Source organism: Ovis aries, chromosome 5 (genome assembly GCF_016772045.2).
Source record: "Ovis aries strain OAR_USU_Benz2616 breed Rambouillet chromosome 5, ARS-UI_Ramb_v3.0, whole genome shotgun sequence".
Classification (NCBI taxonomy): Eukaryota; Metazoa; Chordata; class Mammalia; order Artiodactyla; family Bovidae; genus Ovis; species Ovis aries.
In genome coordinates, this window is record NC_056058.1 from 99,823,761 (window position 1) to 99,846,926 (window position 23,166).

General features: G+C 41.3%; 1 protein-coding gene across 2 annotated transcripts; it reads left to right on the forward strand.

Moving 5' to 3' along the window:
* The first annotated feature begins 839 nt into the window (after positions 1-839).
* Positions 840-20,604, forward strand: MACIR (macrophage immunometabolism regulator). 2 transcript variants are annotated; one of them, XM_015096230.3, is made up of 3 exons: positions 840-986; positions 7,590-7,679; positions 18,123-20,604. In XM_015096230.3, exon 3 carries the CDS (start codon positions 18,146-18,148, stop codon positions 18,767-18,769), a length of 624 nt encoding a protein of 207 aa, XP_014951716.2. In that variant the 5' UTR covers positions 840-986; positions 7,590-7,679; positions 18,123-18,145; the 3' UTR covers positions 18,770-20,604. The 2 variants fall into 2 exon arrangements, with proteins under 2 accessions (XP_014951716.2, XP_012034413.2); XM_012179023.5 differs by lacking the exon at positions 840-986 and adding an exon at positions 1,143-1,960.
* Positions 20,605-23,166: the final 2,562 nt, after the last annotated feature.

Below are 23,166 nucleotides of genomic sequence, written 5' to 3' on the forward strand. Positions count from 1 at the left end.
CCAGTTTGATAGAGGAGATGCTCATGCCTCGGGAATAGGACAGAAGGATCACAGGAGAGCATTTATTACAAGCACGGAGCACATCAAGTCTGAAGATGTGAAGAGCGGCTCATCAAATGAGAATCTGAATTTGCCCCTCCTCCCCACATTCACCAGATAGTCAGCATTTTCCCCAGGTTGACCCTATAGTCTGTCGTTCCACGGGTTTCTCCTAATTCTCCAGCTCTGCTCAGTGCCGCGTCCTCAAGGCTGAGACTCAGGACGAACACCGCCTAAAGTGGGGCGACTTGCGCCTCGCCAGGCCTGCGAGGGGGGAGCTCTTGCAGCCTCGGGCCGGGTCTCGACGGGGCAGGGGGTGTGAGGACGCCCCCTCAGCCGCCCCCTCAGCCGCCCCCTCCCCCTCTTGGACCCCCCTCAGCCGCCCCCCCGCCCCACTTCCAGACCCTCTCAGCAGCCCCCCAGACCTCTTCAGCCGCCCCCTCCCGCCCTCTGCCGCGTCCTCCCCCTATTAGACCCCACAGCCGCCCCCCCACCCCCTTCTCAGCCTCCCCTCGGCCCCCCTTCCCCCTCAGCCGCCCCCCGCCCCCTGCCCCGTCTCAGACCCCCTCAGCCGCCCCCTCAACCTCCCCTCAGACCCCGCATCCCTCGGCCGCGCCCCCACCCCGCGGCGAGCGCCTCAGCGCCTCTCTCGCCCGGGTCCGCCCTTCCTCAGGGCGTGTGAGCCGGGCGCGGGAGGCGGGCTCGGCGCTGACGGGGCTGCGCCTCTGCGGCCTGAGGGAGGAGGGCGGGAAGGCGGCGGCGGCGGCGGCGGGGAGGAGGCGGGGACTGCGCCGGGCGGCAGCTGGCGCCGAGCGCGCCGGGAGCGCGGAGAGGGCACCGGCAGGCTCGAACCGGCCGCCTCAGCGCCGCAGCCCCGCGCCTCTGCCGCCCGGCTCTCGGACTCCGCGGCCCGAGGCACGACGGAGACCGCGGAGCTGGGGCCGCTGGTAGGTTGCGCGCGGCCGGCGCCTCCTCCTGCAGCCTTTTGTGCTGCGGCAAAGGGAGCGGTGGGGACGGGTGGGTGACGGGGCGGGTGACGGCGGGGGAGGCTGCCTCAGCCCGGGCTCCTCAGCGCCCGGCGGCGGCGCCGCCCCCTTCCTTCCGCCTCGCGCCCGGGGCCGGGCGCTGAGGAGCCCGGGGCCGGGCGGCCTCCGCGGTGGGCGCCGCCCTGGCCTTGGCGGACAGGTCCCCTCCCCGCTCCCCGGCGCCCCGGAGCAGGGGCCTGGGGGCTGCTGTGCGGGGCGCGGGGCCCCCGGGGAGCCGGGAGCCCGCCGTTCCTGGGCCCCGGGGTGGGGTCGGCGCCGCGCGTGTGAGGAGGGCGCGACGGCGGCGTGCGCCCGGGTGCGCGCGGCGTGCGGCCGCCGGGGAGGTGCGAGGGGCGGTGGGCGCCCCCGCCATGCGGGCCCCGGGGTGGGTGGGCGGCGGGCCCGCGGGCTCCGGGGAGAAGCGGCGCCCTTCCCGGGCCTGCTGCGCCTCTGGCCGCTCGCCCGGGCCGAGCGCCGGGTGCGACTGCCCGGGCCAGATAGCGCCTCGGGGCGAGCCGGGGCGGCCTTATCTCGCCTGCCCGCCTCGCCCGCTCGGCGGTCTGAGGGGGCGCGGGGTGGCGAGGCCGCCCGGGAGCCGGGGCGGCCGAGGGCGCACGCGGCAGAAGGCGCTGGGCATTGCTGCCCTCGCCCCACCTGTCGCCTTTGGGCCCGGCGGGAAGCGGAGGGAAGGGCTTCCCGGGCGGGCGGCCGTCAGACCTTGAGGAGGCGGGCCCCATTGTGAAGCTGCCAAACTCTCTAGTGGTGGAATCTGCGCGTCTTTGCCAGAGAGGAGATGGGGAGCGCGGCAGGGACGAGGGCCGCCGGCCCGGCCCCGTGCAGGTGTTCCGCATCCTCAGGGTCTCGGTGCTGCTCCAGCCGCCCCGGTTGGCACCCGGGTAGGTTACCGATTGATTTCTGTCGAGCCGAGATGCTCGAGTTGTGTCTGTGGTCCGACTGGGGCGCTCAGGTAGAACTGGGGCTGGGAACTTTCTCATCATTCGAGGAAAGAGGAAGAATGCAGGCATTTTATCGTGTGCTTGCTACTCCTAGCCGAAAGAGCAGTTTCTTGCACAACGTGTCTGGACGTTTCTAGACTCTTCATTTTGCATTGTTTTTCTCAGATAGCCATACTGCAGTTTAGAGTTGTAAGTTGCCTTATTTATTTTTTTAACCCTGTGGAGCAGATTGGACGCTAGGGAAATAGAAATGACCTCTTCCCCAAGTTTATTTTCCCAGTCGTTTCAAAATACAGTATTGGTTATTATGGTGAAGCTTTTTGGTACTTTCTTAATTCAAGATCGTAATTTATGCTTACGCAATTACACTTAATGAATATTTGACAGATTTCTCAGTGTTTTCATTATGTAACTGTATGCATTATAAACTTAATAAAATGACCAGGGCGAAATAAAAGGATTAACAAACCCAAAGACCTCTTGATTTGATGAGAACTGCTGTTTAGAATATGCTTCTGCCTGCGTTTTAGGTTATTTAAGTGTAAATGAGACAGTTTAGTAGTAACTCTTCCAGGATGTAAGATAGAAGGTGTTTATTGACCTTATATAATGGTCAGTGATTTTGTTTACTTTCTGTGTATCATTTTGTATACTTTGGAGAGCTAGGGGGCACATTAACCCTTAAAAGTATTTAGTGTCGTGGGAGTAACACAACGTTACATACGGGATTTTTTTTTTTTTTTTCTGATTTATATTCTCTGGGGGGAAATCAGCTTTTCCTCCAGAGACAGCTCTGATTTTGTCAGTTCCTATCAAAATAAGTTCTTGGTTTTAAGCTTTCATTTGGAACGTTAGGCAATCCCACAGTGTACACCTGTCCCAATTCAGTTATGTTTCCCAAAGGGGAAATTTCTTGTAAAGACTGCATGTAGACCTATAGTTCGGTTACTGTCAGTCATATTTGTAGTGAAACTGAATTCTAAAAGTAGAAGGATGATTTCACATAATGATAAAACACTGGTAATCTAGTTTTAATTTCTACTAGTAGAAATGAAAATGAATGCTGCTTTTTAAGGAATTTGCTATTAAAAGAACTGATATTAGAAAGAAACATATTTTTCTTTCTGAACCAATTATGGGTTGTCTATTTAGTTTGGTGTGGTTAATGATTTGTTTGTAAGGTCAAGGATGGTTTCAGAAAAGTCACACCCTACTTTAACAACTCTTCTTAAAAATAATTGATGATTTAGTTTTTATAAGTTGCAAATAGAAAAGAAAGATTATTTTAAAGTAACCTTTAAGATGAGCATATAGGTATAGCTAAGCATTTTACTTTCGTTGTGAGTATTGTGCTTAGGCAGTTAAACCATTTTATTTCTGCTCAGTGTTTTGTTACTTGAGAGATGTTTTAGTCATCTTTTTTATTATTAATTTTTGAGACCATTGGTAGCAAAATATTTTCATTAGTTTGAATGGAATTTTTAAAAATTGCTTTTTTTGGCAAGTCCTTGTTCATTATTGATCTCTCTTCACATAGCCACTCTGAGGAAACTGCCTGCTTCCATTTTTTTTTTTTTTCCTTTCTGTTTTGGGAGCCAGAATTAGAACCAATGACTTCTGCTCTGCCAGTTTTCTTTGCCTAAAATTTATCTTGCTTTTCATAATGTAATCTTTAATGATTTGTGAGATTTATTTACCAAAATTCTTGAGGTCTGTATGTTGGCCTTGATATTTACAACCTTATGATTTTTGGAAGTTACATTTTGTTAAAATTTTTCATATTGCTATTTTGTTAATAGATCTATGGTGAAGTCGGAGATTTGTGGCTTTTCTGTGTGTAGGAATTTTGTGTGGCCTTGAAAATTTCCATTCGGAGCTTTTATATTTTTGGGAAAATCACTCCCTTCTTTAGGTTCACAATGCCATTCAAGTTTATTGTTACATGTATTAGATTTATATATTTCCATGTTTGTGTGTCCTCCCCTCTTGTCTCAGGCTTCACTTTTTATTCTTGCACCAGTACCTGTACAATGCTGGGACACAGTAAGACCCAAGAAATATTGTTGAATGAGTAAATGAATAGTTGAATGGCTGAGTGGATACACCCAAAGAAATACTCTTTGTAAGGAAAGCCACTGTGTGAGCAGAATGGTCTTTCTTTTGTAATTCATCGTTGTTCCATTGTTATATATTACTTTTGAGAAGGATAACAATATATAGTTACCAAACTGGGACACATTTGACAGATAAAGGGGAGTGCTATGAATAGTTATCCCAGGGTACTGGCTCTGAACTGAGACATATGGTCAACCCTACTTTTGAAGAACATGCTTCTTTTTTACTTGTGATGTTATCTGTCACCTTGCCTGAGAAAATCTGACACACTTGTTAGTTAACTTTCTGTTTGTAGAAGCTTCATTTGCAGTCATATGATGGGTATCTTTTGCTTAGTCACCCTTGACCTAGAGACCTATGGGTAGCTCTTCGCCAGGCTTACTTTATCCTATTTTCATTGCTTACAGGATAATGTTTGTAGCAACTGCTTATAGCTTGAAGGTTTATATACTCTAACCTTTGCTCTGTTTACTTCTGTTCTTTTTTTATGCAGTATTTATTTCATCTTGTAAGAATTTCCCATGAGTTCATTTCCCTCTGTCTGTTTTTGAGAGAGGATCCATTGATACCTTCCCTAAACTTCATGTTCAAACCATTGGCCAAAATCAATTGCAAGTGTTGAGATTTATAGATTTTAAGGTATTCTAAAGTGTTGTTTTGGAGGTCTGTATTTTGGGGACCTTTGGATTATAGTTTTTTAGTTGTTTCTAATGGGAGATGATAGTAAAATCCTTATTAAATTTTCACTAGGTTCCTTTATAGGTAATCTCTTTTCTAATTAAAAAAATTTTTTTAATTGGAGTGTAGTTGCTTATAGGCAATCTCTTAAAGAAGCTGTCTTCTTATACTAGTTTCTGACCTTGTTCTATTTTAGATTCTTTTCCTCTTTTTCATCATCTTTTTCATCCTCTTAGCACCTGTGCATAGATAGCATGCAGTTACACACCAAACAGTAAGCAGAGTCTGAAATGAGTAAAAAATGGAACAGAGTTCCTGCACCTTGGTTTTGCCCTCTGCTGCTCCCTTGGACTCTGTTTGTATTCTATTTTTAGCTTGGCACTGGCTTAATAGGGATAATCAGTTACTACACTTTGTTTACTATGAAATTACCAACCATTTCCTAGACTTCCACATCAGCTCTAGTGCAAGAGTTGGATAATTATTTTAAAACTCCTCTGCTTTCAAATCCAGAATTAAGTTTTAGGTTGGTTTTCCTTTTGGTGTTGAAAAAATATTGGAAAATATGTTTTTCCGAAACATTTGAAAGCTTGAAGAACCTATCACCAGAAATATGGTGCACATTATATGAAAGCTTGAGATTTTAGACTGTTGTCTAAAACTATTTTTACTTAAAATTTAAACAGTTTTTGATTTTTCTAATGTACCTATTTCTGGGCTTTCAGTGAAGATTTCTAAAAGTCTAACTGAAATCTGTCTCACTTTGTGATAGATATAGGCCTGAAGGGGAGATACCTTTCTGTATGTGGCATCCAGCCACATAAATAGCAAATACTGACTGATACATTTTTTCCTGCCTTGGAATTTTTGATTAAAAAAATCTTACAAGCTCTGAGGAGGAAGGGTTCACGATTCAGAATGGTTTTGTATAAGACTGTCCTCTATATGCTTTAGAATTCTAACATTTTTCATGTTGAAAATAACCCTAGAGTTAGTAATTAAAGTTACCTCCCTCTAACCATGTCACAAATGTGGCAATACAGGTTTTAAATAAAATAACCCTCCACATATTTAAAATAGGATTTCACTTACAGAAATTAATGCACATTTTTCAGGAACACGAATATTGTGTAAAAAGCTACACACCTGGTCTTATCACTAAACAGAGCCATTATGTATATAAAGCGATGTCAGTGGGCTTTGGAGCCAGACAAATTGGGGTTTGAATTTTTACTTTAACCCCTAAATAGTATTACTTGATTAAATATTTTAAAAACAGGGGTAATATTTTCCTGGTGGGAGTACATAGTTGTTAAAGTGATATACATGGCATATGGTTTTGACTTGTAGAAAGTGCTAAAAAAAAATTTTTTTTTAAGTTCTTACAATTTCTCTTCTCCATTAAAAATCCATTTACTTAAATAAGAAATCAGTTTGAATCTTGTAACATTAGGATGGGGGAGATTCTTTGGGGTAATTGTATTAAATAAAACATTATCACTAGGTAACAATTTTTATTACATTGTAATTCATTTTATGTTAAAACCAGAGACTTCATTTGTGAAGCAGACTTAGTTATCTAGGTTTCTTGGTTACCCAGTTTGAAAATAATTTATGGCAAAAAATAAATGAAAGAGAAAGTGTCTATAAATTAAAGAAGTTCCAAAGGTTGGTAACCATATTGTTTTCTGGAACTGATAGTTCCGGTAAATGCTTTTATTGATTTAGTAATAATCCATTTCCTTTGGGTCAAACTCTTCCCTGATGATAAGGAAAATAATAAAGTAACAAATGTTTTGGGGAACAAGTTGCACTGTTGCCACTTCCTCAGGCTTTGTGCACCTAAGTAGGTGAAATGAATCTCTTCAGCTGATTTGAGCCACCAGGCCTCCTAATGAGTTCAACACCACAGAAAGCCCAACAACCAAAGCAATTTTACAGGTGGAAGAAACTTCTGAGTTTTCTTGATCTCAAGAAATTAACCCAGTTAACTGGGGAGGTAGGAGATAAAGACAGATTTTCGTATACATTTCCTCCCCAGAGACGAGGCGAAAGGCACAGAAACCATGTTAGAAACTTGTCAGCACTGTAATAACTCTCAAGAAGTGTTTTTCAGGTTGCTCTCTTTTAAAAGAGTGTTTTCCATGAATCTTCCAATCATGTTCCTTGGAGCAGTCTTAGGGAGGATTGTTGCTGTTTTATGGCTAAAAGGAGTAGACACCAACAATTAACTGCATAATAATATCACACATTCCTAAGGGCTCTACTGCATACAAAACATGTTCACCTGCCTCTCATTTCATCCACGTAACAACTTTATGAGGGAGGAAGGATGGGCTTGTCCTCATTTTAAAAATTGCTACTTATGCAAAGTCAAGGGGCAGAGTTCACAGTAAGGCAAGGCCTAGGAGCTTTTCTTTTGACTGGTCTCAGCATTATTTTTTCCCATGGTGTACTGTGCATCTGTTGAGCACATGAATAGCAATTGGAACTCACTTTTAAACCCCTAATTTTTCTTGGCCCTTTATTTAACCTACTTAGCAACTGTTAGTCTCCAGGTAGAATTTAAGCAACAGAACACAGGGGAACAAGCATGATACAATGTTTGAGGTTTAGCTGAACAAACTGGAAATTAATATTGTATTCTGTGTAACTTGTACCTGGTATTGGTACCTCCTGCTGGTGTCATCCTGTTTTGCAGTTAGAATTGTTATAATTGCTTTATAAGTTGTGTTACTTGTTAAATTAAAGGTTTATTTTTATATTTCATGTTTAGTATCTGGAGTAGAGCAGAAAAATTATTATGCCTGTGTTCCCTTGGGACTCACTGGAAATTGTACAGTGACATCTTCTGGGATTTAGGCTGGTGAGTTATATTTTGCTTTTTCTATTTCTTAACCAGTTGTATGAACATAATATTATACTGTGTTTTAAAGACTATATAAACCAGATGAATATGAAATGTCAGTATATTGTTATAAATGTATATACTATAGGTTTGAAATTTTTAATGGTGAGAACTGAAATTATTACAAAATGCTAATGTTATATTTGAGATGTCTGACATTTCGATCAAGTAGATTTTCCTTTTTTTATTCTTATAAAGGAGGTTTCATAGAGTAACATTTTGAAATATAGTACTTAAGAGGTAGTTGCTCTGATTTCAGGAAAGTTTTAAAAAATGTTAATCTCCAAAGAGTGGTGAAATACCTTGCAGAAAGTTTGGTTGTGTATCATCATATGTAAAGAATGGCAACCAGGTGACTGGAAGGAATGTCATTTTCAGGTGCTTGTTTTGAAGTTCACTTCGAGCGTGACGTTCCTTTTATCACATTGTGAATTTAAACTGTTAAAGACAGGCAGTGCTGTTGTTGTCTTTCTTCAGCTGTCTTTTTCCAGTGTGTCTGTGTATCTGGACTGACATTGTTGTTCTTGTGGCTCCAAGTCCTTGAAGGGGACAAATTTTAATAATTTTAGCATTTAAAAAATTAGTGTGAGTTCATGCTTTGGTATGTTATTCTACTTGGTCAGTATCTTTGTAGGTCTTTGCTTTGAATCACGTAAAGTGTTTATAAGCTTTTGGAAAATCAGTTTCATAATAAGTCATTTCCAGATTAGCAGTTAATAGCAGAATGATTCAAAAGAAGGATAGGGAAAAACAAGCACCCTGTTACATTTAATAGATACAACCTGTCAAATTTATGAAATGTATTTTAAGACATTGAAAAATGGAAGTATAACTAAAATTTTCAGAAGATTTTAAGGAAAAGAGAAAAATGTTGAGGCAAACAGCAAGAGGTTTGAGAACTATAAGTAGAAAGTACTTTCAGAGATTATTGAATAAAAATGATGTGACTGGGTCATTAACTCATTCCCCTGAAGTAAAGCACAAACAAGGAGCAATGAATAGAAGCTACAGAAACGTGTGTGTGTGTGTGATATCTCTGCCTCTTTCCATACAGTATACATATATGTGTACATATGTATGTATGCATAGTTATAGATGTACTTATATAGATAAATGGGGCTTCCTTGGTGGCCCAGATGGTAAATAATCTGCCTACAGTGTGGGAAATCCAAGTTCAGTTTCTGGGTTGGAAAGATCCCCTGGAGAAGGAACTGACAACCCACTCCAGTATGCTTGCCCAGAGAATCCCATGGACAGAGGAGCCTGGTGGGCTAGAGTCCATGACTGAGCCATACCCGCCCTGCCTCCCCCCACATATATGTAGGTAAAAATACATACTAACAGAGCTGCCAGAGGGGAAATGAACCAACCAGAGAGATAGTAAGTTACCTGTCATTGAAGATGTTCATAGATTGAACAACTGAGTGCAGAAGACCTGGGTTCAATCCCTGGGTTGAGAAGATCCCCTGGAGAAGGAAATGGCAACCCACTCCAGTATCCTTGCCTGGAGAATCCCATGGACAGAGGAGGCTTGTGGGTTCATGGGGTTACAAAGAGTCAGGCACGACTGAGCAACTAACACTTCACTTCTCTTCACTAAAAAAGATTCCTTCAGATTCTGGGATTATATGGTATCAGGAAGAATTTTTTTTTTTTTTTTTAGCTCTGCTGTACAGCATATGGGATTATAGTTCCCTGTCCAGGGATTAAACCCTGACCCTTTGCATTGGAAGCAAGGAGTCTTAACCACTGGATTTCCAGAGAAGTCCCCAGAACTATTTTAAAGAATTTTAAAATTTGGAGGTCCATCAAAACTTTGGTGGTGGTGGTGGTGTTCAGTCACTCAGTCATGTCTAACTTTTTGCGACCCCATGAACTGCAGCATACCAGGCTTCCCTGTCCTTCACCATCTCCTAGAGCTTGTTCAAACTCATGTCCATTGAGTTGGTGATACCATACAACCATCTCATCCTCTGTCGACCCCTTCTCCTCCCACCTTCAATCTTTTCCAGCATCAGGGACTTTTCCAGTGAGTCAGCTCTTCGCGTCAGGTCGCCAAAGTATTGGAGCTTCAGCTTCAGCATCAGTCCTTCCAATGACTATTCAAGGTTGATTTCCTTTAGGATGGACTGGTTGGATCTCCTTGCAGTCCAAGAGACTCTCGAGAGTCTTCTCCAGCACCACAGTTCAAAAGCATCAATTCTTTGGTGCTCAGCCTTCTTTAATGGTCTAACTCTCATATCCATCCATGACTGCTAGAAAAACCATAGCTTTGACTGTAGGGACCTTTGTCGGCCAAGTAATGTCTCTGCTTTGGTGTGACAGGCTTTTTTTTAAACTCAAGTTTATTGAAGTCTGATGTTCTTACTCATCCCTTTAAGGGGTGTAGTTTGGTGATGTTGACAAGTGTATCCATTGTGCAGTGTCAGTGCATATGACATTTTCATCCCCTAGATTCACTTGTGCCCCTTTGCAGTCAGCTCTTGGCAGCCATCGATTGATTGCTGTCCCAATAGTGTTACCTTTTCCAGAATGTCATATAAATGGAATCACACAGTTCGTAAGGTTTTCTGTTTCTTTCACTTAGTGTAATCCTGGTTTGCTCCTTTTCATTGCTGAGTGATATTCCATTTTATGCATGGGCCATAGTCTCTTTATCCATTACCCTGTTGATGGATGTTTGGGTTGCTTCCAACTTTTTTGTGTGTGTATGTGTGGGGTTATGAATGAAACATAAACATTCATGTTCAGGTCTTTGTATGAACATATATTTTCACTTTTCTTAGATAAATACCTACAAGTAAGATGGGTGGATTGTTTTATAGCATTTATTTAACTTTATAGGAAATTGTCAAACTGTGTTCCAAAGTGGCTGTACCTGACAGAGGCATCTAAGAGTCTGAAATAACTACAGCAAAGTGTGTGCAGATGAAGAAAGCCAGTTCTCATTCAGTGCAGATTTATTTCTATTTTATATCCAGTTTTAACAAGTTTGGTTAGCAGATTTTTTTTTTTTTTTTTAGCATGCATTGGATTAGAAACAGGAAATTAGAAGGCCTTAGGGATAGGTTGTTAGCAGTTGGAAGCAGCCAAAAATGATATTCACTAATGTGACTGTAATTACTGATTAGGAAAAAGAAAGCAGGAACTTATAGGAGTGAAATTCTTCTCTCAGATAAGTTCTATCTGACAAGTTCCCAAGCATGTCTGCATATCAGAATCACGTGAGGGATCTTGTAAAAATTTCGGAGCCCAGGCTATATCCCAGATGATTTACATCACAGATCTGGGGTGGAACACAGACATCAGTGTTTATTGATACTCCTTGGGTGTGTCGCTGTGTAGACACGTTTGGGAACCATGAGCTAGAGGCACAGTATGATAGCTTTGAAGGAGCTGCAGGCTCGGAGCTGGGACATCTGGGCCTGCACTCCTGGCTCTGGGCAGGTCCCTGCTTAACAGCTTACATGTCCTCTTCTCTGTAATCAGAAGTTCCACATAGGTGAACTCCTAGATGATTCTGGCACTAAAACTAGATGATTCTAGATACCACTGGACTGATACTAGTCATGCTTAGGAAGGACTCTGTTTCCCAAGGAATGATTCTATTCTGAGTGGTTCATTTCAAGTACCTCTTGAAAAGGATTTTCAGTTCAGTTCAGTTGCTCAGTCATGTCTGACTTTTTGCGACCCCATGGACTGCAGCACACAAGACCTCCCTGTTCATCACCAACTCCAAGAGCCTACTCACTCTCATGTGCATCGAGTCGGTGATGCCATCCAACCATCTCATCCTCTGTCGTCCTCTTCTCCTCCCACCTTCAATCTTTCCCAGCATCAGGGTCTTTTCCAATGAGTCAGTTCTTCGCATCAGGTAGCCAACGTATTGGAGCTTCAGTAACAGCATCAGTCCTTCCAGTGAATATTCAGGAATGATTTCCTTTTTTTATTCACATGGTATTTTTGTTCTGTATATTTAAACCGTTATGTTACACCTGTTTTGTCTTAAATAGTGTTGCTAAAAAACAAGCATATTGGAGCAGTTTCTTGATTATTGAGGATGACTTTTTTTTGATAAGCCTGATTTTACAACACTCCTGGAATGCAGTACTTCTCAAAAAAGAATTCTTCCTATAGTAGTTGTGAAACTTACCAGCTCTTTTCAGAGCTAGTCTGAGGAGCTGAGGCATCTCAGTTATATTTTCAAAATGTTGTTCCTGGTGCCAAATGTATAGGAAGCTTGGTGTCTTGGAGGGTGTTCAGAACTGAGTAGTTGCCATGCAGTCACAGTCTTTGAATGGGCTGCTCTCGATGCACCAAGTTTTCCTACATGTGTGTCATGGTTTGGACCTTTGTTTTAGTTTCAGCTATACTTCACAAATGCATGCTGTACCCAGTGTTTTCAAAATGTACACTGTGTACATTTTCCTCGTAAATAAAGTGTTTCCTTGTCTGCCTGACTGACTAACTGGAAGTCTCTCAGTCATGTCCGACTCTTTGTAACCCCATGGATAGTCCATGGAATTCTCGAGGCCAGAATCCTGGAGTGGGTAGGCTTTCCTTTCTCCAGGGGAATCTTGCCAACCCAGGGACTGAACCCAGGTCTCCTTCATTACAGGTGGATTCTTTCCTGGCTGAGCCACTAGAGAAGCCCAAGAATACTGGAGTGGGTAGCCTATCCCTTCTCCAGGGGATCTGCCCGACCCAGGAATTGAGCTGGAGTCGCCTGCATCGCAGGCAGATTGTTTAGCAACTGAGCTATCAGGGAAGCCTCATTTCCTTGTTTAGCATTGTCTAGTTTTGAATCTCATATATTTCATTATTTTAAATTAATTTATATTTTTATTGAAGGATAATTGCTTTAAAGAATTTTGTTGTTTTCTGTCAGACCTCAACATGCATCAGTCATATTTCAAAGAAATGGAGTGGGGCCTTTGAACATTGCCGGGTCTTCTGTATGCTGTATAAATACACTTCAGTGCCTCTGTTACTGACTGGATTGTGAGGGAATTTGCTACTGAAGACCTTAGGTGTCATTTTAAAAATTTTTTGTTGTTCCTGTTGTTTATGAAACTTGGTTTTAAAAGTATTGTTCAACTACATGTTGACTTTTTTATGCTTATTGCATTTTCTGTTCAGCTCTATTCCACAGAATATTGCTGCTTCTGGTATCATAACAGCACTTTCTGTTTTCTGTTTGCAGTTTTTGTTTTTGCTTTAAACTACATATGAAGGGCATTAATGGAAGCTGTTAAGGGTCTCTGTTGTTGTTCTCTGATTTGTAGTGCTCTGTGGTTCCAAAGTTAGCTTTGGGTCTGGTTTCTGGGTTCACATGTATTCTTACTGATGCAGTGGGTATGGTGCCTGGTCCACATCCCTGCAGTATTTACAGAGAGTGCTTTGTGATTGTTTATCTTGGCAGTATGTTTTTTGGATACAAGGTTCATCTTAGAATATAAAACAGAATGCTTTGTCATGAATCTTGTTAATAACAACAAACCCGTAAGCAGAGCTTTCATTGCCGTTTATGAAGAATGTTCTGCTAACACGGATTATGTCTCATGTAGTCAGGGTAGTTGAGTTTCCTGATGACTGCCTTTTAAGAAGAAATTTTGCAGTGAAAATTATTGGAAATTCCTATACGCTGACTTGGAGGCCTTTCACTCTTCACTGTCCTTCGTGTCATCCCTGTTATTTTTTATAATTGGGGTACTTCTACCTCTTCAGATGGGACGGTACCTGCACTGCTTCTGCCCATTGAACAGATAATTAACCATTGATTGTGTAACGGCTCTCAGAATCTTGCTCCAGTATTTAAGTCTCGTCAGGAAATTCTCAGCAGTTTGATAACATAAAAAGTTTTGTTTCTGGTCACATTGAAGGATGAAAGGTTATGCTGCATAGTCAGCATTCTCCCCAGCTAAAAATGAAATGTTTACTTGCTAATTGACTAGCTTCTACATCGCTTTCTTAGTGCCACACAGTAGATCGTCTTTAGAAGGACAACATGTAAGTAAAAAGGATTTTTTTAAAAAAATCTAAGCAGTTTGCAGGGTCTTGGTTGTACCATTTATGCTCCTACATAAATGTCGAAATCTGAAGATGTTCTTGTATATAAGACAGTATGCTGCATAGACCATGAAACCACCTCAAAGAGCTGTTAGTTGTGAGAATACTCAGTTGTTCAGAGGAGAAGTATTGATGTTTTACAACTAAAGAGCTCAGTTTTCCAGCTCTTAGAATTGTCATCAGAGGTTCAGCAGGTAGCAGCTATTACGCATGTAATATTTAAAAGGAGCACTTTCATGTTTCAGTATGGCAACCCTCTCATTCAGAAGTTTTACACAGAGTATTGATCCTTGTTGTTGTTCAGTCGCTCAGTCATGTCTGACTCTGCGACTGCATGGACTGCAGCATGCCAGTCTTCCCTGTCCATCACCAACTCCCGGAGCTTGCTCAAACTCATGTCCATTGAGTAAGTGATGCCATCCAACCATCTCATCCTCTCATCCTCTTCTCCTGCCTTCAGTCTTTCTCAGCTCTTTTCCAATGAGTCAGCTCTTTGCATCAGGTGGGCACAGTATTAGAGTTTCAGCTTCAGCATCAGTCCTTCCAATGAATATTCAGGACTGACTTCCTTTAGGATGGACTGGTTGGATCTCCTTGCAGTCCAAAGGACTCTCAAGAGTCTTCTCCAACACCACAGTTCAAAAGCATCAATTCTTCGGTGATCAGCCTTCTTTATGGTCCAACTCTCACATCCATACATGACTACTGGAAAAAACATAGCTTTGGCTAAACGGACCTTTGTTGGCAGAGTAATGTCTCTGCTTTTTAATACGCTGTCTAGGTTGGTCATAGCTTTTCTTCCAAGGAGTAAGTGTCTTGTAATTTTATGGCTGCAGTCACCATCTGCAGTGATTTTGAAGCCCCCCAAAATAAAATCAGTCATTGTTTCCACTGTTTCCCCATCGATTTGCCATAAAGTGATGAGACCAGATGCCATGATTGTAGTTTTTTTAATGGTGAGTTTTAAGCCAGCTGTTTCACTCTCCTCTTTCAACTTCATCAAGAGGCTCTTTAGTTCCTCTTTGCTCTCTGTCATGAGGGTGGTGTCATCTGCATATTTGATCCTTAGTTACTAGGTTAGATATTTTTCTAAGAGGATGTTGTTTAGTCACTAAGTCACGTCCAACTCCTTTGTGACCCCGTGGACTGTAATCTGCCAGGCTCCTCTGTCCATGGCATTTCCCAGGCAAGAATACTGGAATGGGTTGTCATTCCCTTTTCCAGGGGATCTTACCAATCCAGGGATCAAACCCAGGTTGCCTGCATTGGAAGGTGTGTTCTTTACCACTGGGCTGCCAGGGAAGCCCAAAAAGATAATAGAAATGCATCTTTTTAAAAACTTTTTAGTTAAGTAGTGTTTTCTACAGGGGGTGTGTTGTTTAAAAAGTCTAGTAGGCTTTCTTACATATGGTAGGTTAGAGTATAGTAGGCTGCTTGGTTGAAATTTCTAGAGTTCTTAAACCACATCTTCTATTTGACAGTCTAGGTTAAATCATTGTCTATCAGGTTAGATGTCTGAAGATCCTGTTGGATAGTTTTACCCAAGCCAAGTGATATTTTTTATGGTGTTTTGGCTGATGGGGACTTAACCAGTCATAGGTACTCCCCTAAAAGTAGTGTCTGTTTTTTGTCGCATCAAATTTTGACCTTTATACTTTGCCTCACTCACTTTCTTCACTTTTCTAATTTCCTAGGTATTGATTTTTCAAGCTCATGTATACTTTCTGACTTTTTCTCTCAAACCTTTGTATCTTGCCATTCATTATCCTCACCCTCTAGAGACTCTAAGAGATCCCTCTTGGTCTTCCTTGATGCAGCAGCTGCTGCTGCTGCTAAGTCCCTTCAGTCATGTCTAGCTCTGTGCCACCCCATAGACAGCAGCCCACCAGGCTACCCCGTCCCTGGGATTCTCCAGGCAAGAACACTGGAGTGGGTTGCCAGTGCCTTCTCCAATGCGTGAAAGTGAAGTCGCTCAGTCGTGTCTGACTTTTCGCGACCCCATAGACTGCAGCCCACCAGGCTCCTCCATCCGTGGGATTTTCCAGGCAAGAGTACTGGAGTGGGGTGCCATCGCCTTCTCCACCTTGATACAGCAGGATTGACTTAATGAGGGAGCAAACTTGTGATGACTGCGTTGCTGAGAGAAACCTGCACTCACTCTTCTTGATTGTGATTTTGTGCATTGTCAGCTGGCTTAGCAGTGTTTACACTAAGGGGCTAATAAGATGACTTCCAGCTTCTTAGTCTCTTTTTGAATTATCCTCCAGTTCGGAATGGGTGGAGTGTGAAATCATGGATTTTAGAAAGTTTATACAGTACCAGATGGGGATGTGGTAAGGTGACTGGTGGAAACGCATGGGCTGTCATGGACTGCCAGGCACGGGAGAACCTGGAGCAGTGTGTCGCTCAGTGTTGGCTGATTGCTTGAGTGTCACCACCCGGGCGCCTCTGCTCGGGTGGGGTGCCCGGTCTCCATCTCCTCCATAGCCCTGATTATTTAAGTCTCACTGAACCCTCCTCTCCTCTTTCAGAATGACTTCTTGCCTGTAACTGCCTGTCCAGTTAAGTATATTGGAGGCCTTGCATCTGTCTTCTTGTGCTCTTTCTGGACTGCAAAATTAGTGAGAAAGGAAAGATTAATTTGTCATTTGGCATAGAGTAAACATTTGTTTGTTCAGCATACTATCTGATGAGGCTTCATATGGTTCTCTAAAGTTTATTAGATGAGAAATCTTTAGGCTTTTGCATACATATCAAAGCAGGTGCCAGTCACCTCCTATTGCCATCCCCTCAATAGAGAAATAAATGATATGATTAAATATAAATTAATTTTTACACCATTAAAACAGAATAAAGCCAATTACTTTAAATCTAGAAGTGTTAAGAGGAACTAAGATAATTTGGTTAAATTAAAATTGAAAATAGTCTAAGATTTAGAGTAAAAAGTAAGTAAGCAAAATTATATGGATCCCCTTTGGTGTTTGCTTTATCCCAGGAATCATTCTTAATATTAGTTTTCAGTTTTACCTGAAATGTGTGGCCCATAATGAGACTAGGATGGCATCTGGTAATTCTTCATAATCTTGATTTATTTATTTTCTAATGGAGGAAAAAGGAAACACAGCATGTAAATGAAGGGATAAGGTTGGGGTTTGTTGTTTTTTTTTTAGCTTTCTAATTGCTTGGATTTTAAACCAAATTTTAGAAAATGATTCAATTAAGAAAAGGTTATTTGTTTTACAAAGGGATTTGTGAGAATTACTTAATATAATAGCTTTTTTCAGTAAATATTTAATCTTAAAATCACATTATTTTTTGACATTATTAATTGATATCAATTTAATTAGTGATCTGAGACTTTAAAAACTTCTGTCTACTTCTGATTGAAGATCAAGAAGAAATAGTTTATCAGAAGTGACATTGTCAATTTCCTTTTGTATTTTATTTTTCAAAATTTGATTTAATTATGAGTTTCTAGGAAGCTGGTCATTGTGATACTTTTTGTTGCTGAGACTTTCCAAATTATGTAATATGATCATTGTAATGAATAATATTAATATTTATTGTGACTTGTTCTGCCATTTACTAAACTGTTCCAAAGTTCAGTGTCTTAGGTGTTGCAGAATAAAATAGCTGTCAAATCTATGGTATATCTTATGACTAAATAATCAACTAACATCTGATTTTTATGTATAATATTAAAAAATGGCCTGATTTATTGGATTTAGGATTAACTTTTAAACTAAAAAATGATTTTCCTTAAATAATTGGAAATATGGAAGAAGGAACATTGATAAGATGTGGGAACCTTCCTTTAAGACTCCACCATACCTTGAAAAACTTTTTTTAGGTCTAAGTTGGATTCTTTGGAGAAATTGATCAACTTTTATCGTTTACTGTATGACCCTTAAACACAGCTGAGAAGTTAAAGGTTAACTTTCATGTCAGGAATATTTTGTGGCTTCTTGAGAAATTGTGCATGATCATTTTTATTTGCTTCATTTGGGATCCATATTTAATTTGCTGAATAATCACATCAAGGAATAAACTGGTTAAATGGAGCACTGCATTTAGAGAAGTATTTGTTGCTTTCTCTTTGCTTCTCCATGAGATGATGTTAACCTGCCTTTGAGTTCTTGAAGGCAAAGAAGTAGCAGTCATTTCATGCCTGCTGTGGAATGTTTAACAGACATACATAAAAATCGGCCAGTTGTACATTGGCTGTTTTTCAGGCCCATGTCATTTCAAGCTCCCGGAGCCTTCTAAAACGATCCGGCTTGGCCCGAGGTTCTGGGTGTTATACTCTTCTAATCTGAGTCTGTCTGCTTTCAGGAGTGTGCAGACGGGTGCCTAAAATGGAAGTCGATGTTAATGGCGAGTCCAGAAGTGCCCTGACCACCCTGCCCTTGCCCGTTGCGGAGGCCAGCTCCCCGGGCAAGGCGGAGGCGGAGAAGCCCCGCTGCTCCAGCACGCCGTGCTCGCCCATGCGCCGGACTGTGTCAGGCTACCAGATCCTCCACATGGACTCGAACTATTTGGTCGGCTTCACGACTGGTGAGGAGCTCCTGAAGTTAGCCCAGAAGTGCACAGGAGCTGAGGAGAGCAAGGGAGAAGCCGTGCCTTCCCTGCGCTCCAAACAGCTGGATGTGGGACTTGCTCGTTCCTCTCGTTTGTACAAAACCAGAAGTAGGTACTACCAGCCCTATGAGATTCCAGCTGTCAACGGCAGGAGGCGGAGGCGGATGCCCAGCTCAGGAGACAAGTGCACTAAATCTTTACCGTACGAACCTTATAAAGCCCTCCATGGGCCTCTGCCTCTTTGTCTTCTTAAAGGTAAGAGGGCTCACTCCAAATCTCTGGACTACCTCAATCTAGATAAAATGAACATCAAGGAGCCAGCTGACACAGAAGTGCTACAGTACCAGCTTCAACACCTAACCCTCAGAGGGGACCGTGTGTTTGCTAGGAATAATACATGAGGGACTTGTAAGAGAGTGTAAACCAGTTTAGGTCAGCCTACACTTGGCTAGAAAATTCCACTGTTGTACTCTGTACAGGACTCTTTACATTATAGATGGTTAAATCAGCTAAGTGTTCCTGAAACATACAAATTGTCTGGATCAAAATTTGAATACAGGAATGGAATCACAGGTACTTGAGGGGAGATCATTCTAGAGTACGCAACTGCAAGGAAAAGAGAAGGTTGACCATTAGTTTGTATAGCTTTTTAGCTAGGGGGGGAAAAAGGCTTTGGTACAGTAATATCATATTTAAAATTCTGATACTCAAATTGGAAATGTTATCTGCTTGGTTCTTGCTGACTTGGTATGATTCATTAGAAATTTATATCTTAAGTACTCAAGTACTTCTTTAATCTCTGTATTTTACTATAAAATATATGTAATGATTTGTTTTATGAAATTTAGAACTTGAACATTGCTAAATTGGACCACTTTTTATTTTTAAATATTGAGTTTAAATATTTTATAACTGGTTTTGCACTGAAAAAATTAACATTTCAGATTGACAAGAGAATAATCTTTCTTCACTTGCCTCAGTAATATTATTGAGCAATGAATTTTTTATTTCCGCATGGAAAGTTATTGATCTCTATGGCTGTAAAATATTTCTTTATAGCGTTATTAAAGTGTGTCTTAATAAAATTAAATTTGGGATACAAAGTATTTATTTTACAGTGGGTTGGGGGAAGCTTTACTGGAAAGTTTCCAATATGAAGTTTTCATAAGTTGAAAAAGTTTCTTTAGTGCTTATTTTCTAATTTAAAATTCATCTGGAACTTTAAAATGGAAAGGATTCTTTAAATTGTGGATTATAGGCAAATACTGTTTGCATCTGAATGTTCTGTAAGTGAATGGAACTCTAATAGAGAAACTCATGATTTCTACTATCGAATGCTTAAACTAAGTATGAAGTGATACCATTCAGCATGTCATCAGATCATTCCAGTTTTAGTTCTGTGCAGCACAGGCACTCGTTGAAATTCTAGTTTCTAGGATTAGTGCAGGAGCCTAAAGTGCTTCTACAGTTTTAATGGGTTAATCCTGGATTACTTAACAATTTATGTCAATTGCACTGGTTTAATTTGTTGCTAAAGAAATAATGCCCTGGCTTTAGTAACAAATACAGCTCAACTATTCTTGAATATATTTTGAAAAAACATGTATGTAACTTACCTTTTGTAAAAGTTTCTATTGATTTTTCTTTTTTGACTCTTGAAGGTGCAATTTATTACTGAATTGGCATTTCTGGCAGCATAGACCTGCTTATTTTAAATTTTATTTTGGGGGCTGTCAGTTTCTAAGGTGTTAGCAATCTTGCTTATAAAATAAGAACACCTTTTAATTAAATGAGCGGGTCATTTCTGGTGCAGTTGTGACTTTTCTTTAACCAGAATGAATGACAAGACTCTATATAGGGCAGAATAAGTATTAGAAAACCCTAGGAACTCTTAATCAACATTTATTAAACTTCCACTGAGGCAGATCGTGTGAAAGAACCTTGGAGAAGTTGGCCCATATCTTACAGAGTTGTTCAGATTTCTTGGTGGGCTGGAAATTTTCAGCTGTTGTACATTTTAAAGTAAATTGCACCTTTGTAACATATTGTATCAACGGATGATCACTAAGATTAACTGTATCTATACAGTCATTAGTTTGACAAGAAATAGAATCCTGTCAGATGCCAAAGAGTTGGGATTTTTACGTTTAATGATTAAACACCATTATTTATTGATGATTTACCCTGTGGAAATGTATTATTTCTAACTATGAAATAAAAGGGTGATGTAAACACACATTGTGGTGTTGTGCTTTAACGAGATCCACTTTGATCAACAAGCCAGTTTACTTTTCAAGGATTCGCTGAAGCACTTATTTTTAATTCCATTTTTGTTAAAGAAAATATAATAATTTTGCCTTTGGTGCTCATTCACATTTCAAGGTAAAGGATGTATTCATGGCAATGATGTATGTTCAGTCACACAGCTATGTGACTGAGGTCAGGCTCTGTCCATGCACCTACATAATTTCTTAAGCTAAATAAAAATAAATAGCAGTTTGTTTTGTTTTGTTACTACTTTAAAACAGGTGTGAAGCTCTGTGACAAAAATGAAAGGGGTTAAAGTTTGAGATGTGATATATTTACTATTATCTGATTAAGTACATATATTTAATTTAAAGTTTGGTGTCCTGGAAAGAGTTTCAAAACTTAGGGTCAGTGGTTTTCACACTGTATTTGCAGAGCACCCTCACTGGCTCAGTCTTGCTTTCCCTGTACTTGAGTGCATGTGCTCCTGTAGTAGGTAATGCTATCCGATCAAGAAAAAAGGTTTGGCTAGATCTTTTTAAGCTGGAAAGAAAAAGAACCCAAAATCCCATTTTCCTTTAGCCTTTTAACATGACTTCTGTTTTTAAATTGTTCTTTTCCTCTTTTTTTGCTGTTCTGTACTAAACAGAGCATACTTTTGGCCATCATACACCTACTGACATTATCTTAAAATACACTGCAGTGTCACATAACTTTGTTTTTTTTTTTCATAATTTTTTTTTTTTTTTTAGCAAAAATATCATTCTTAGAGGCTCAGCTGATGCACTGAAGCAGTAGTAAGTTTCAGCCTTGCATCAGTCCCAGGTGAGCTCCTTTTGCTCCTCGACTTCCATCTGGCTGCCTTTGTACCTCTGGTTCCAGGGCTTCCAGAGTCAGCAGTCAAGGAAGAGAAGACCGTGGGGATGGACTGAAATGTAAACCTGTTCAGAGCCCCACATCTTCCTGACTCGGGCTCAGCCAGGCTATGGTTGAGACCCACTGAGGTCTGTCCATTGCCCCTTATGCCCTTTGATGCCCACACGTGGCTCACTGTGTCTTTTCCCTCCGTGAAGTGAAGTGAAGTGAAGTGAAATGAAGTCGCTCAGTCGTGTCCGACTCTTTGCGACCCCATGGACTGTAGCCTATCAGGCTCCTCTGTCCATGGGATTTTCCAGGCAAGAGTGCTGGAGTGGATTGCCATTTCCGTTTCCAGGGGACTTTCCCTCCCTGAGATGTCTGTTTAAATGATTTCAGTATTGGGGGTGTTGGGAACTTTTGGAAGATTCTAAGTTAACTTTAAAAGGCAAGTCGACCTTTCACTAAAGAAAGAATATTACTTGAGATCTTGAGAAAAGCAACCTATTTTTACTTATTTTCTCATTCTAACAGAATTCTGTCTTGAGAAGGCTTTTATTTCATTATAAGCGTTAAGTTTTTTAAAGGGAACTTTGAAATGACTCTGGCCTAAGTGGTTTGTTCTCAGTTACAGAAAGGAGGAGGTGACTGTCAGGCATAAATGCTCTAGAAGAGTTGGGGCGGAGAGACAGCAAAGGCGTATGCTACTGTAATGGAGAGAGGGCAGCAAGTATTAAGTGAATTTGCCTTTTTAAACAATGTGATTTGATTAGGGGAGTGGACATTGATGAGGAAGATTGCCTTGGAAATATAATAAATATGATTATAAAGCTACAAGTGGAGGTTGTCAGCTGTTAAGGATGCACCTTCTGTTTTGTAGTGTGCTTTTAGAATTATGAAATAAATGGATGTTTTGATACTTTAGAAAAACATTCAGGAATTTTCTAGCTGAGGAAGAACACTCCTAGAAACAAACCAAAAGAAGAAGGGCTTTGGTTTCTTATTTTGAGTTTACTGGACCCCCTCAGTTGCCACTTTAGTCGAGGAGCGGGGCTGGATGTTGAATTTGTATTCTCGCCATCGTAAAAGGACTTTGTGCCAGGTTTTGTTAAATGGTTTCAGAGGACGAGTCTGAAACCAAGTCTGCCAAGTATTGTCACCCCGATTTGGGGTTGTCTGTCATGTTACAGATTTATGGGAGAGCACAGGATGAGAAAAGGGAACTCTTTAAACAGAAGATCGCAGCATCTACTGGAAGAAAAGAGTTGCTGCACAGACAGGGGCATCTTTAAGTGTCTGGGTCGCTTCTGGAACAAAGCGCTTTGATGCTTTTGCTTTTTTGGAAAAGTTTAAAAGTTGCTACAGATACTCTTGCAAAAGGGTTCTTACTGTGTGCTAGTTCAAAGAGGAGGAGAACACTGGGTCTGTGATTGACCTTAAGTCTAATTCACTTGGAAGAATATTCTTCACCAAACTTTTACATAAAGGGATTATACATAGAAATGTATATTTAGAAGAACCTCGAATTATCTGTCCTTGGTCTGATGCTGCAGTTAGCGAAAGGAACTTAGGCAGTAAGAAATACTTGAACTTCGTGGAATTCAGACCTTGGCTCAGGATTTAGGGTGGAGATGGCAAATAATGAGCACACATACCACCATGCTTCTCATCTGTGCACACGGCAGACATCACTAAC

Coding starts and splice junctions, on each gene's coding strand:
- MACIR (XM_015096230.3), top strand. CDS start 18,146: ATGGAAGTCGATGTTAATGGCGAGTCCAGAAGTGCCCTGACCACCCTG.